The 13,777-nt window shown below is 46.3% G+C and overlaps 6 protein-coding genes across 6 annotated transcripts; 2 read left to right on the top strand and 4 right to left on the bottom strand.

The window, feature by feature from the left end:
- Nucleotides 1-460: 460 nt before the first annotated feature.
- On the top strand, nt 461-1,447 carry BP5553_08202 (Uncharacterized protein; the record flags this gene model as incomplete). Its single annotated transcript, XM_032016825.1, has 2 exons — nt 461-545; nt 1,050-1,447. The coding sequence occupies 2 exons, from the start codon at nt 461-463 to the stop codon at nt 1,445-1,447; spliced, it is 483 nt and encodes a 160-aa protein (XP_031867116.1).
- A 1,527-nt stretch (nt 1,448-2,974) lies between these two features.
- BP5553_08201 (NAD(P)-binding protein) lies at nt 2,975-4,441 on the bottom strand (the record flags this gene model as incomplete). Its single annotated transcript, XM_032016824.1, has 6 exons — nt 2,975-3,033; nt 3,134-3,303; nt 3,409-3,440; nt 3,506-3,546; nt 3,609-4,181; nt 4,258-4,441. The coding sequence occupies 6 exons, from the start codon at nt 4,439-4,441 to the stop codon at nt 2,975-2,977; spliced, it is 1,059 nt and encodes a 352-aa protein (XP_031867115.1).
- A 622-nt stretch (nt 4,442-5,063) lies between these two features.
- BP5553_08200 (uncharacterized protein) lies at nt 5,064-6,796 on the bottom strand (the record flags this gene model as incomplete). Its single annotated transcript, XM_032016823.1, has 3 exons — nt 5,064-5,223; nt 5,280-6,448; nt 6,515-6,796. The coding sequence occupies 3 exons, from the start codon at nt 6,794-6,796 to the stop codon at nt 5,064-5,066; spliced, it is 1,611 nt and encodes a 536-aa protein (XP_031867114.1).
- Nucleotides 6,797-8,268: 1,472 nt separating this feature from the next.
- BP5553_08199 (SET protein) lies at nt 8,269-10,713 on the bottom strand (the record flags this gene model as incomplete). The annotated part of the gene is made up of 4 exons (XM_032016822.1): nt 8,269-9,094; nt 9,156-9,872; nt 9,984-10,399; nt 10,462-10,713. The coding sequence occupies 4 exons, from the start codon at nt 10,711-10,713 to the stop codon at nt 8,269-8,271; spliced, it is 2,211 nt and encodes a 736-aa protein (XP_031867113.1).
- Nucleotides 10,714-11,653: 940 nt separating this feature from the next.
- BP5553_08198 (uncharacterized protein) lies at nt 11,654-12,648 on the bottom strand (the record flags this gene model as incomplete). The annotated part of the gene is made up of 2 exons (XM_032016821.1): nt 11,654-12,282; nt 12,351-12,648. 2 exons carry the CDS (start codon nt 12,646-12,648, stop codon nt 11,654-11,656), a joined length of 927 nt encoding a protein of 308 aa, XP_031867112.1.
- A 408-nt stretch (nt 12,649-13,056) lies between these two features.
- BP5553_08197 (uncharacterized protein) lies at nt 13,057-13,482 on the top strand (the record flags this gene model as incomplete). Its single annotated transcript, XM_032016820.1, has 1 exon — nt 13,057-13,482. One exon carries the CDS (start codon nt 13,057-13,059, stop codon nt 13,480-13,482), a length of 426 nt encoding a protein of 141 aa, XP_031867111.1.
- Nucleotides 13,483-13,777: the final 295 nt, after the last annotated feature.

Below are 13,777 nucleotides of genomic sequence, written 5' to 3'. Positions count from 1 at the left end.
AACTGAAGCAGGCAAACGAATGGAAATGAAAGACGAAATTTAAAAGACCGGAAAAAGGTGACATAAATACTTTCCAGTGTGACCATATGAGATAAACGGCGGCTTCAGAACGTGTCTGGGAAACAAATTTGGTCGAATCGGCTCTGGGCTTTGGAAGCATGCAGGAGGACGGATGAAACGTGGCCCAGATTTGATGCCGTCGCACAGACAGACGCCTGGAACCTTGGGAATACCCTCAAATCTTTGGGTTCCGTATTGGAGCCATGATGACTAAATTACGGATAATATGTATGTGTAATCTGTTTTGGTAGCAATATTTGAGCTGTTGAGGACGGTTGCCTGTACGACTGCCTGTTTTCCTGCCTGAATAACAAGGTTATAATATTTATGTCTCACCACCTTTGAACCTTCCAACCCCTCTAGTATCTCCCATATCCCCCAATTCCTCCTCGACATAAAAATGGGTATTATCAAGAAGGTCTTCAAGACCGCCGTTCTCGGTGGCGCCGGCAGCGCAGCAGGATTCGCATTCTGGACCAGAAATTGTAAGGAAATATCTCTCTCATACATCCCACTCTCATGCTGTACTCTGCCGGTTCAATCATCCTGTATTTTCTCTCCAACTAATTCCACAAATTCCATCTGCGGTTAAGTACAATATCAAATATCTATAACCAAAAGCTGACTCAATTGTTCCACCCATAGCGAAATTCGTCCCCTTCTCCCCGCACGATGAGATTCTTTCCTCCCCAGCCTTCGTTCGGAACAACCCAAACAAGAATCCATGCACACAAGACCTCTGCGTACGACGGGTACCTCTATCGGATATCAAACCGCAGTTATTAGAAAAGGAGAGCGAAGGAAAGCTAGTTGAGGCGTTCTGTGCTGGTGTATGGAGTGGATTAGGTAGATAGCCGTTCTAGTTTCCCCCGCCGCCTGGCTCGTTATGGGCGTAGTTTGATCGTAGTATGTTGGCCAGAGAGGAGCGTGATGGGAACAACAAAACATGAGGAGTTGAAATAACCAAATGCTGATTCAATCCACAATAGGCTACGCGTACCAACGCCGATACCTCGCGAAGAAATACCAAAACACCACCACAACCGCTCACCAACTCTGGACGCCCACCGAACTCAAAAACTCTTCCTACGATGTCGGGACCCAAATAACGGACCACTTCGAAGTCGTTTCCAAAACACCATCTAGTATCGTCGTGCGCTGCGGCGACTCCCCTTTAATTACTGGAGTGAGGGACTCGGATGGGTTATTCGAAATGGGTGTGGATGTGAAGAGGGAGGAGGGTGTTGCGGAATTTAAGTTGAAAAGCGTTCTTTATAAGGGGAGTGGAAAGGCCGATTCGAAGCCCATGCCGGACCATATTGAGTTTTTGCATCGGCTCTATACGAAGCTCTGGATGGAGACTGCGATGAGCAATGTGGTGCGGTGAGATAGAGTGCTTTAAGCGGCCAACACCCTTGTAAGAGTTGAAAATCAAATGTATAGGAGAGATATACCCTGTATATACGAACGTATAGAGCTTGTCTTTGGGCACTCTGGGACGGATGATTGATGGGAACGAAATGAGACTCACTTCCTTCTGATTATAAGCAGTTCTACTTGCGCAGGGTCGGCTTATATACCCTATTTGTCTGTAAATTAAAGTATCACACCTCTACTCTGTCAAGACTTTTAACTATGGGTGCTGTTTTGACAAATATCTAGAGACGGAGATGCACTTCATGCCACAGCTCTACCGGCCCCATAGTTAAAGTTGTCTAGACTTCGGCTTCTCGCACGCTTAGGTAAAAGGTATTGCCCACAAGATCTTACCGCCTTCTCTTAGCACGCTTCTCGCTCTGTCTCTCTTGAAGTTCTCTATAGCTTTGTCTTGCGATATGCAACAAAACCAATGGCTTCTCTTTGAGGCTCTTAGTCTCTCTTGAAGCTCTCTATTGCTTTGCTTTGCGACATGCAACAAAGCGGCTGTCTTCTCTTGAGGCTCTTGGTCTTTCTTGCAGTTCTCTATGACTTTGTTTTACGATATGCAACAAAACTACTATCTTCTCTCAAGAACTCAAGAACTCAAGAACTCAAGAACTCAAGAACTCAAGAACTCAAGAACTCAAGAACTCAAGAACTCAAGAACTCAAGAACTCAAGANTCAAGAACTCAAGAACTCAAGAACTCAAGAACTCAAGAACTCAAGAACTCAAGAACTCAAGAACTCAAGAACTCAAGAACTCAAGAACTCAAGAAGACCAAGAAGACCAAGAAGTCAAGAAAGACCAAGAACTCTTCTCTCAAGAACTATTCTCCCTCAAGAACTCTTCTCTCGAAAGGCTCTTCTGTTGAGGCTCTTAGTCTTTCTTGAGTTCTCTATAGCTTGTTTTGCCATATGCAACAAAACTACTGTCTTCTCTCAAGAACCCCGGTCTCTCAAGAACTCTTCTCTCAATAGGCTGTTCTCTCAAAAGAGTTTTGCGATATCAACAAAACTAGTGTCTTCTCTCTTGACTCTTCTCTTGAGCTCTTCTTTTGAAGCTCTTGAAACTCTATAGCTTGTGTTGCAATATGCAATAAAACTACTGTCTTCTCTCAAAACACGACTCTTCTAAAACACGACTCTCTTAAAACACGACTCTTCTTTCAAAAGGCTGCTCTCTCAAAAGAGTTTTGCGATATGCAACAAAACTACTGTCTTCGCTTGAGGCTCTTGAGACACTTGAAGCTCTCTACGTTTCTGCCTTGCGATGTGCAACAAAACTGTCACATGGACTTTAGGAGCGGTGAATTAAATAGAAGCTCTTAGCCTCGAGACACCTTGCTGCACAGACCCTCCGCATGAATTCGGCTATGGAAGGAAAGTATAATTCAGCTACTTTTTGTAGTTGTTATAATTCTTTATTTCTTCATCTACAGGATCGACATTTTAGATGCAATATTATCCGCGAGAGATAGTAGTCGATGGGGGGATCTATAGCCTCGACCCAACACCTTCGCCATTGTCCTCCTTCACCTCCACTAATAATTTGCCTAGTTGATGTCTCGTCAGTTACTTGTCTCCTTCCTGCTTGCCTCCCTCGGCATTATTGGGCCAATAGGAGCGTCAACCAGTAGTGATAAGTTAACATACCAGTATTGATACCATCATAAAGGTCCACCAGTCCCTGCTGGGCAGCCGCCAAGCCTCCCTTGATAATTGTTTCCTTTCGCTTGAGTTTGCCTTCCGCAAGCCACTGCGCGATATCTTTAGCTGCGGTGGGATATTGCTTTTGATAATCGAAGACAATAAAGCCTTGGAGTCTATGAGGTTTCTGTCAGCGGATTATCCTACCTAGGTAGATGAGTAAAATAATATCAGGTGGCACTGAAAGGTGGGCCACGACGTTATGATGGGAAAATGCGTACCGGATCCGCATAGTTATGACATATCCGAAGTTCTAGTAATATTGTTAGGTCAGGCTCTGAGAAGCGTAGAGATTCAACAGTGAGGGAGGGATTATACCTTTGGTCCCTGAGGTTGGGTGGAGTTATACTGCGAGATAGCTGCTCAGCGCGTTAGTACCGAGCAACGCGTTTCTCTCGCGACACGAGTAAATAAGACTTACCACCGCACATAACAAATCTCGCATGCTGCTTCGCCCTAGTCAATGCCAGCTCTAAGATCTCCCCTCCCACGTTATCAAAGAAAACATCAATAAGGCCCTTAGTGCTCTCCTTGAACTTGGTCTTGAAATCAGCAGCTTTATAATTCAGTGCATCATCACAGCCTAACTCCTTCAACCACGCAACTTTATCATCACTTCCTGCAATACCCAAAACCGTGGCACCTTTCAACTTCGCAATCTGGCATGCTACGCTGCCTGTGGCACCTGCTGCGCCGCTCACGACAACGAAGTCGCCTGCCTTAACCTGGCCTACTTCCAGCATGCCAAAATAGGCGGTCATGCCGGTGAGACCTAGGACGCCGAGGGCGTCTGTCACTCTGCCGTTCTCCGGGATTTGGGCGAGACTCAGGCCAGGATCTTTCTCGTCAACAATGGCTAGCTCGGTCCATCCAATATTGGCAATGACGTGAGAGCCGACCGGGAACAAGGACGACTTGCTCGCAATGACATTTGAGATTGCCGCTCCACGCATGATTTCACCGATTTGGACGGGTGGGAGGTAGGAGCGGATATCTACAGATAATATTAGTCACGTGAAAGTGATCGAACGGGTGTTGAGTGGTGATGGAGGAGCCGATGGGAAAGATACCATTAAGCCAGCCGCGCATGGCGGGGTCGAGAGACAAATAGAGAGCTTCGACTAGAATCTGGCCATCTTTCAAGTCATTTTCTGAGATCATAGGATTGCTCTTCGTGGTGAACGTCTCTCCGGGGAGAATAGGCCCCTTTGGGCGTTTTGCAAGAACGATGGAGGAGTAAGTTGATTGAGACATGATGTTGTGAGGGCGACGGATTGGTTGGCTCATTGCAGCGAGAGGCAACCTCGAGACCTTTATATAATATACGGAGCGAGGATATGATAATGGTGAGCGGGATGATTACAAAACTCTCTTGAGACATAAAACAATTTGGGGTTACGTAGTCATGTACGAGTAGGGAGTAATTGTCGTGTTGATAAGTTGCTGGCGAAACCTTGAGGCGGTTATGCCGAGGCTCGTTGCTAGATTCTGCTTTAGGACAAAGCGCCGTGCCGAAGGAGCCATGCGCTCCCGGGTCTTGGAAACAGTGGTTTTATTATTTGTGTGCGACCGTTATTGACCCGTTCTGGAGCAATTGGTAATGCAAATAGGGACGGGAATCGGAGGAATGAGTATCCCCGCTGCAGGATCCAGTCCACTACCGACTCATGCAAACGGGCCCGAGCCTCAAGGAGAGGGGCTCCGAGGACTGAATGACGAACAGTTCAGATTTCAAAAATATATTTCTGTTTTTAATTCTACATAGCCGGAAACGTCTTGTGCTTCTCTTCGCTGCTTACTCAAGCCGGGGTATCAAAAGTCTAACATAATGGTAAGGGGCTAGCTTCAATGCCGGCCAATTGGTAAGTGTGCTATATCATAGCATGTACTGAAAATACGGGTTCTCCTTGTCAGTCAGATCTTGGAATGCCATCTTGTCTCTATCAAGGTCATTCAACTCCAACTTTGATCGTCGTTCGTTTTCTCTCTTCAACACACTATACAACACAACAGCCGCGATAATCGTGATACAGTAACTAAATGGGTCAGTATATAAACTCTAATCATCTTACAGAGAACTTGGAATACATACCATATTATAAGACCAAGCCACAATTCAGGATAGTGCCGGGACTTAGTCTGTGACTTGATCAACTGGGGTCCCACGATATTGCCTACACAGTAGGCTACAAAAATAGTAGCAGCCATGAAGCATTTCTTTGTCTGGCCAGCAACATTTGCCATGCCTACTGTGATGATAAGAGAGACCACAGCACCGAAGGTCCCAATGATAGAGTACCCCGCGACTGGTGCGGCCGCATGGTGGTGCCATGAACTTTTCCATATAATAGTACAACCGGCAATGACTGGCAGACAGCAGAGTATGAGCAAGATAAGCCGGATGTTGGGGATACGCGAAGAGAGATAGCCAGTCAAAAGTATAAATATGAAGCAGATGCCGCCTAGGGGGAATTGGAAGAGGATAGAATCCAGGGTGGAGTAGCCGAAGGTGGAAACAATCAAGGGGCCAAAGCCGCTGACAGCTCCATTAACCGTATAGGCTGAGGCCATCATTAACGCTACTAGCCACACTTTGATATCAAGAAAGGATTCTCGAATCTGGGACCACTTGAACTTTGTGCAGCGAACACCAGTCTGACCATATCGTAGGCGCTCCGTAGCGATTACTCTCTCCTCTTTGCTGAGGAACCATGCAGATACAGGAGAATCTGGAACGGCAAAGCAGCACAGGCCGAACATAAACGTCAGGGCTCCAGCGAACAGGTAAATGTACTGCCAACGCTTCAGTGACCCTCCAGTAATTTGTCCAAACCCGTAATTCAATGCCCCACCGATAATCGTGAACAAGCCGGTCGAGGAGAACCACCAGCTCTGTCTCAAGGACTGCTCTCTCTGGGTATAGAATGAGCTAATGATGCACATGAATCCGGTGGGGATTATGCTCTCCACAAACCCCAGGAAGAAACGCTGGGCATAAAGACCCTGCCAGCTCGTCACCGCAGCCGTCAACATACAGACCAGCGCCCAGAAGCACACCACCCCTCCCAAGAGCCTCCCCATGTTGAACCTCTGTAGCGCAAAGGTCATGGGGTATAAGCCGGCCAGCATTCCAAAATAGAACATAGACGTAGCCCAGCTCAGACGGGAGGTGTCGGTCGTGGGGGGTTTTGTGCGGGTGTCGATTTGGGACAGGTTGAGATCGGTGGTCATTCCAAAAAGGACTGCTGAACCTAGGATTGCCTTCAATTCATCAGTCTCGCCCCAATCGAATACCAGAATGGAAGGCAGTCACAAATATGCACACACCTTATCATAGTACACCAGGCCATAGCCTACAATCATCGCAGGGACCAAAAAAAGGTCGATTTTTCGGACAATTCGCGCTTCAGCCGCGGGGTCAATTGCTTGACTGCGCTCCCCCACGATAGCGATCGCGACATCTTGATCTTCAACATTGGCATTCCCTCCAGTACCACGTCCATCCTCAAAATCTGCGGGCAGTGATGGCTGTGGTTGTGGCTGTGGCTGTGGCACTGAGGTTTCTGTTACAGCCTTCTCGTAGTCGCGACTGGCGTTATTTGGGCTCATTTTCGTTTTGCTATGGGTGGAGGTATTTTTCGGAATATCCGATTTCCATGCGGGCGCAAAGAGTTTTATATCTTATTATTATCCCACCTACCTACCAAAGGGCAGATGAAAATCGGTCATTACTATTACCTATTTGTCGCCAATGGGCTGGCATCACCATGTTATGTTTTGACGGGAAAGAAACCTCAGTTGTGGCGTCCCTTAGTGGTTTCCCGACTGCTAGAGCACCCCATTCTTGGCGTTCTAGCCCAGTGGGCAGGAGAAAATCTGCAGGAATGGCATCCCATATCTCCTAGGGCTAGGAGATAATTTGTCAATAGCGATAATATGTTGAGGAGCAGCGTGGGATGTAATACTTTTCTCATATTTCTTTTTTGCTTCGGTTTACCTACATATCTCTTCTCCCTCTCACCATTATCTGGCCGTGGTGGATTATTAAAAATGTTCTATTCTCTCCGAATGCTCTCCTCTCTCTCCTCTCTCTCGCCCGCACATAATTTGCGGATTTGTTCCAATGGCTAGAGAGAGGTATTAAGAACCATGGCCTTGCACAAAACCATCATACCACCAAATACTTGCGAAATATTTCGCAGGGTTCTTGGCGATATCGCTGCTAGCTACGGAGCAAAGCAAAGCCACAAATAGAGCGTGGGGTTCTAGATCCCATCCCTTGGCTATAACTCACAGTGCATGAGGCCTTGGGCCATACGAGGTTCAAGGTTGTTTGAGATGTTACGATTTGCTGCATGGTTAATGTATTATATTCCTGCAAACGTTGAAATACTCAGGCGAGTCAGACCTATTAAAACTAGGCGGATGTGGCAAGCGCTTTAAATCATTTCAGATCCTTCCAACCCTAGTCTTACTCGTACCAATACATGCTCTACTTTGTACAGCATAGCCAGGCGTGCTGGTTACCAGCCGATTGATTGCATAATAAGAAAGATGCTCTTAGTCGCGTAGATCAAGTGATATATTTCCTGGATACACTCCAATTATAACATACTGTGGAAACTTTCCTGTATTTGTTCTACAAGAGTCACTAAATGCTCTGATGGATGTCAATGATACGGCGACATTGGACAAATAGAGCCATACCGTTTGATCCCACTAATTCATATGGCCCAAGGAGAAGTTGTTCGTATCGGGGTACTCTTCCTACAATAAAATTACAAGAACCACGATTCCTTCTACATAATAGACTCTATTGCGTCACACCACAAGCCTAAATCCACGCTGTCAAGATTTTGTCGCTCTAACGTGGATCATGTTGGTCGCAGCTTGGTGTTTGATTTCCTTTTTAAGTCCATATCCAAACTAGCCATAATCTTATGCTCTTTTGGGCCTGGTAAGAATTTCCTGAAGATCTTTACCAAGTTGCAAATTTCAAGCAAGAAATTCGCCCTAAAGATGAGTCCCTAGACCCCATCCATTACTTCCTCAAAGGCCAAAACCTGTCCTCCATTTAGTTCTTACTCTCCGCTAGCCAGAAACTCATCCCTCCCAACATCACAACCTCCAAGCACAACATACATCCTCCTAGCGGCATCCATACACTTCTCCTTTCCTTCTAGTTTCCCCAGCGCCTCAAAAGCCTCCGCCGCATACCTTAGCGCCCCAAAACTCTCGGAGTTCACAAGCCCCCCTTTCTCAAATTGGAACTCCACCTCCAGTGCATTCACAAACCCGAAATTTCTTAAAAGCTCTAACGCATATTTGACGGTCTTCGCGTGGTTTTTACTCGCTCGATGCGCTTCCATGAGCCAAATATTAGGATGAACAAGTAAAAGACGGGGGAGTGTGGCATATATTCCTGGCTCATGGAGATCCTCGAGCTTTTTAGTAAGTCGCTCGATGTGCTTTATGGTTGTGGTGGAAAGTTTTGTGGATATTGGGACTTTGGTGGCCTCAGTCTTGATCTTCGTAGCAAGGTCCCTCCTTTTTTGATGCGCCGAGTCAGGGGACCGTTTCTCTGCTGAGCATAGTGGACAGGCACAGTCAAAGCCCCAGCTTTGGGGGAACATGTTGCGACGGTACATGAATGATGCATCGGGAGAGAGGTATTGGTCAGTCACCTCTGTGCCTGCAGGGAGAAAGTGGAGGGCGCGGACGACGATCATATCGCCGATGAAGGCGCGGCCACAGTTGGGAACACATGAATGGTTTGTGTATGCTGCTCTAGTCCAGACTGCGCTTGTGAGTTCTTTTTCTTGTACGGGAGGAGCGCGTTTCATAAGGTTGCGAGAAATGCGTGGAGAGCTAAAGCAATTCTTTATACGGATGGCTTCTATGAGAAATCTTGGGCGGGTATTAGCAAATCATGAACACATTTCGGGGGGTTGAAGAGGTGGATGCTCACGAATCCACTATGGGAACCCCATCTACCATATCCCCTTCCTTTCCTGACCTTTCATAATCCCCAGCATATAGTTCCAGCAACCTTTGATTGAGATGGGGGTTTTTATATAGCTTTTGAACTAATTGCTGGAAAAGAGCTACCTGGGCGAACTTGCGAGTCTGCGAGCCGTTGTTGAAGTTGTAAAGAACAGAATCAGTTGGCCCATCCCCACTATACATGTTAGGGAGGCAAAACGCCTTTTCACAGAGGATAATCTCTCCAGCTTGGACGTCTCGAGTAGTGAAGACGCCTCGGCCGGCATAAGCAGTAGGGCCAATAGCACTGGTTTTGTTGAAATCTGCGTGATCAAGGCGGACATGACGATCTGAGACCGATGCTATCATCTTCTCGAAGTCATAATTTCCACTTTCCTGCTCTCCAATGCGGGCTAAAGCACGATTATATTCTTTCCTTGCCTTTACGTCGTTGGGCGTAGCTTGAAGAGCCTTTTCAAAGTAATTTTTGCTTTCCTCATATTCTCTTAGCTCGTAGGCAGCTCGTCCAATCGTAAAGCACGCTTTGGAATCTACAGCTTCCTCTGGGCAGGATGATAAAATATCTGCTTTGGCGTTTTGGAAGCTTTCCGCTGCGAGATTGGCAAAGGCTCGTTTTCGGTATGCATCATTTACAAAAGTCTGATCACACTCTTTTAAGCCCGCATCTATGGCTTGTGTATAACTAGTGCACCAAATATTAGAACATCAAACAGAGCAGTTTTGGTGTTGAACGCATAAAACCTAGGCCAACTTCCTTCGAGAGGTACGAATAATAAAGTAACGAGCAACTCACCATTCAATTGCAGACGAGTACTTCCTCTCCAAATAGGCCCTATCGCCTTCTTTCTTCCACTCCATAGGAGATATTTCCTTCTTCTCAGCTACAAACTGCATAATCATTGAAACCGCAGGGTCATCTCCTCTAAGAACAGCAATATCAGAAGGATGATCAACACGAATAACATAGCCTGAATCCTCATTCATCTGAACATATGGCTCTTTTATAGCCACAGTACTATTTTGAGGCAGACTGGCTCCGGAATTGAGCAGGGAGTCATCTTGAAATCCTAGTATAAGACTAGCAACGCTGCCACTCTCGTCTTGGATGATAGTAATGGTTTCTGAGAACTGGTATGGTGGTGTGATGGTCATGCCAGTGACAAAGCAGCCGCGATGATGGGTTTCTAATTTTAGATCATCGAGCGAAATCTAGATTCTATTAGTAGAGAGCTAGGGGTCTTGATTTTCTAAAAGGAGTACTATCACATTACCTTTTGAAGGTCATCCAGCGGCACAGAGGATGGGGAATATGCGGATGGCAAAATTACTTGCTTGACTTGGCTGGCCTTTGCACATCCCTCTAGATGCTGTAAGTTCTGGTAATGCCTGCGCAGGATATCTTCTTTGCTATGTTTTCGTGATGGAGTGTCGCCTGCCAGAGAAATAGATAATTTATGTACCATTTGCTGTTTATCAGGTGAGCATTCGTAGGAATTGACAACTTCCTCAGTAGTTTGCGCCATGATAACACACTACTCTCCGAAATTTTGGCACAGCCAATATTAAACAAGAGGTTTTATGGAGACTATGTATTTCTGAAATTGTTCAAATTCTTCGCAACTAAATACCATCGCGCATTTCAGAAGGACACGATAACACGAAGTCAGTTGAGATATAGACGAAAAGGCTAAGACATATAGATGAAACTCGCGACGCCAGAGGACGGCAAAATCAGAGCCCAGAGCCATTGCGATTGGGTTGCGGCTAAAGTAATGAAGATCAGGACACAAAATGGACCAGCGTCAAATTGAAAATAAAAAGTTGACTATGAGGTCCCGGTGCAGCTTGCACATATCTTGAAATCAAACCGAATTTTGGTTTTGATTTGCGACTTAACAGCTTAAGTATCACAGGGTTTCTATAGATATGGGTAAGAATATCCCTTCCGGATACATCGCAACATATAAATTTGACCATCAAGCCCAAGATTAGCTAGTGGTACATCCACCCCACATAATCCCCATTAGGTAGAAACCAAGAGCCTGGATTATTTTCTTTCAGGAAGTCGTTCTTGGTATTCACCAGGTCCAAAATGTGGCCTATTGGATTACCGGCCTGTGTTTTGTTATTTGCTTGACTTACTCTTAGCCAGCAATGTGGCGTGTCAGACTGTACTCCTACCTTAAACCCCCATGGGCAATACAATGCCCCCCGAAATAGCAAATCAATCCAGTGATACGCGTTGGCGGTTGTGCTTGTTAAGTTACACTTGGGGAATTGTTTCCAATTGGCGAGATTTTGATGAGTAAAAGTTCAGTAACACAAAAAGTGCAACAGCCCGCAGATGGTCCTGACTCTGGCAACGTCGCCTAATGCTGTGTAAACGTATCTTCTTTGGATATATAACTTTAAAACATCATCCATATCATCAGAGTATAACCCGTGGCCTTACCCTTGTGTCCATCATCCCTTCTGTTCCGACATGAATTTCATTATACCCTTGTCTACACCCTCAGGGCTAGGGATTGCGGCGCAAACATCAGACTCAAAGCCAAACGTGTTCTTCAAGAAATCCCGAGTAGTGGTTCCAATAGATGCAATATGTGTAGTATCCTTGTCCCAGATTCTAGGGCTATATTTGTGCGTTTCCGGATCAAGGTAAAACAATGCTCGGAGCATAGCATCGCAGCCTGTGGGCGAGAACACCACCACCCACCTCGTGCCTCTATTTCCAACCTCTTCTAATTTCTCAGAAAAGTTCTGCCCGAAGGATCGCATGACATCAGTTTCATAGACGACGCGCTCATCGACTGGTATTCTTTGTTCCGAAGGAAGTGAGGGGTCCATCAAGGTTTTCGGTATGATATCTCGTCTTTGCCGGCCCGCAAGGAATAGGAGAGGCGGTTTGCCGCTTCGGGCTTTGTATAATTCGCCGTAATGATCCAGCATAAAATGTGCTAAATCCTCGCCATTTACCGTCTCTCCTAATACGTTGAGGGGCGGGTTCTGAAGAATTGCTTTTAATGCTCGAGAGGTTGCAGGGCCAACGGCATAAATTGGGACATCTTGAAGGTAAGGCCATCCTTCTTCACCTATTAACCCAAATGTTAGATAGACTTTAGTGAAAAGAATCGTTCGTCGCGGGACATGAATTGCGAACCTTTCCCCTCGGCAATAAGCTTCGCAAACGCCTCCACAGCTCGCTGTGAGGTAAAAACCATGCCTCCATATTTTGCCCCCTCCCTTAGGCCAATGTGTTTATTGTGCAGTACGTCTCGCACAAAATTCATGCCTTCCTCCAAATGCGTATGCTCTAGTACTGGGACAAAAATCGGCTCAAACTGCACTCCATCTTTTGGGGCAGAAAACTGCTCCTCGTAAGCATCATGGGGAGTTGATTTCGTCTTAAGCAAATATATCGGAGTTTTTATTCCCCTTCCAATATCAATTGAGCTCATTGTGGCCGCATTATGCATGGGGTTGACGGATGGTTGTTGGTCAAGTGGTGATGACGATAAGGCTGAGACTTTATCCCACTCAAAATTTCCCGGCGGGATATCCTCGGCACAGCCTTTTGAATTACAAAGCGACTCTCTCCAGGCTTCAACCTCCTTGGTACAACCCTTCCCCTTCTGATCATGGAGCAAAATCTTTTGCATAATTAGGATGACGATGGCAGACGATACCCGAGACGGCTCGTTGCACGACCCAACTATCACGGCGCCACCGGAGCCACCCAGAAAATTCCGGAAAGGTGTTGTTTTGGGCAAAGATGGAAAACCGTAAGCTTCCTTGTGCGATACGACTCCACATATCGGAGGGCTGATCATAGAGGAAGGTGCCGCTCTTGTACCTCTTTTGCAGACATGACTGCTCAAAGCAAAAAATTCGCCAAAAGCAAAACCTCAGCTGCCGACACTGCAGCTCTCCAAGCTGCCACCGGGCCACCGCCTAATTGTCCTCCCGATGTAGAGCAACTTGGGCGGGCTTCCTGGACACTTCTTCACTCCATAACGGCGACCTATCCCGAAACTCCTACGCCGAATGAGCAGAATGATGTGAAGCAATTTATGAGATTGTTTGGGAAACTGTATCCTTGTTGGGTATGCGCGGAGGATTTCCAATCATACATGGAAAGAAACAAGGTTAGGGCGGAGACAAGGGATCGATTTGGACGGTGGATGTGCGAAGCGCACAATGAAGTTAACAGGAAACTTGGGAAGAACGAATTCGACTGTAATAAGTGGGAGGAGAGGTGGCGGACTGGTTGGAAGGATGGGAGCTGCGATTAGACACGGGATGGCTTGTTCTGGCTCGGCATATAGATGTATATGATGTATGAGTATTGTACGGCTGTATGAAGATGGATGCGTATGCTGTGTATTGATATGCGTACTTAGATATGGGGATATTGGGGTCTGGGAAGGCGTTATAGAGGAGTCTCAACTCTAGAAATTACACAGAATTCACCGCTCATATAAGTAATCGGCAAGTAATATTGTTCTCGAATTGAGCATAAGAGCCTTAGAGTTGTTGAGATGTAGACAGAAGTCAAGACAACTGAGAGTACCAACTACCGTGGTGGCA

The sequence above is a fragment of the Venustampulla echinocandica genome (assembly GCF_003357145.1).
Source record: "Venustampulla echinocandica strain BP 5553 chromosome Unknown scaffold_7, whole genome shotgun sequence".
NCBI lineage: Eukaryota > Fungi > Ascomycota > Leotiomycetes > Helotiales > Pleuroascaceae > Venustampulla > Venustampulla echinocandica.
This window is presented reverse-complemented; position numbering and strand designations above follow the sequence as displayed.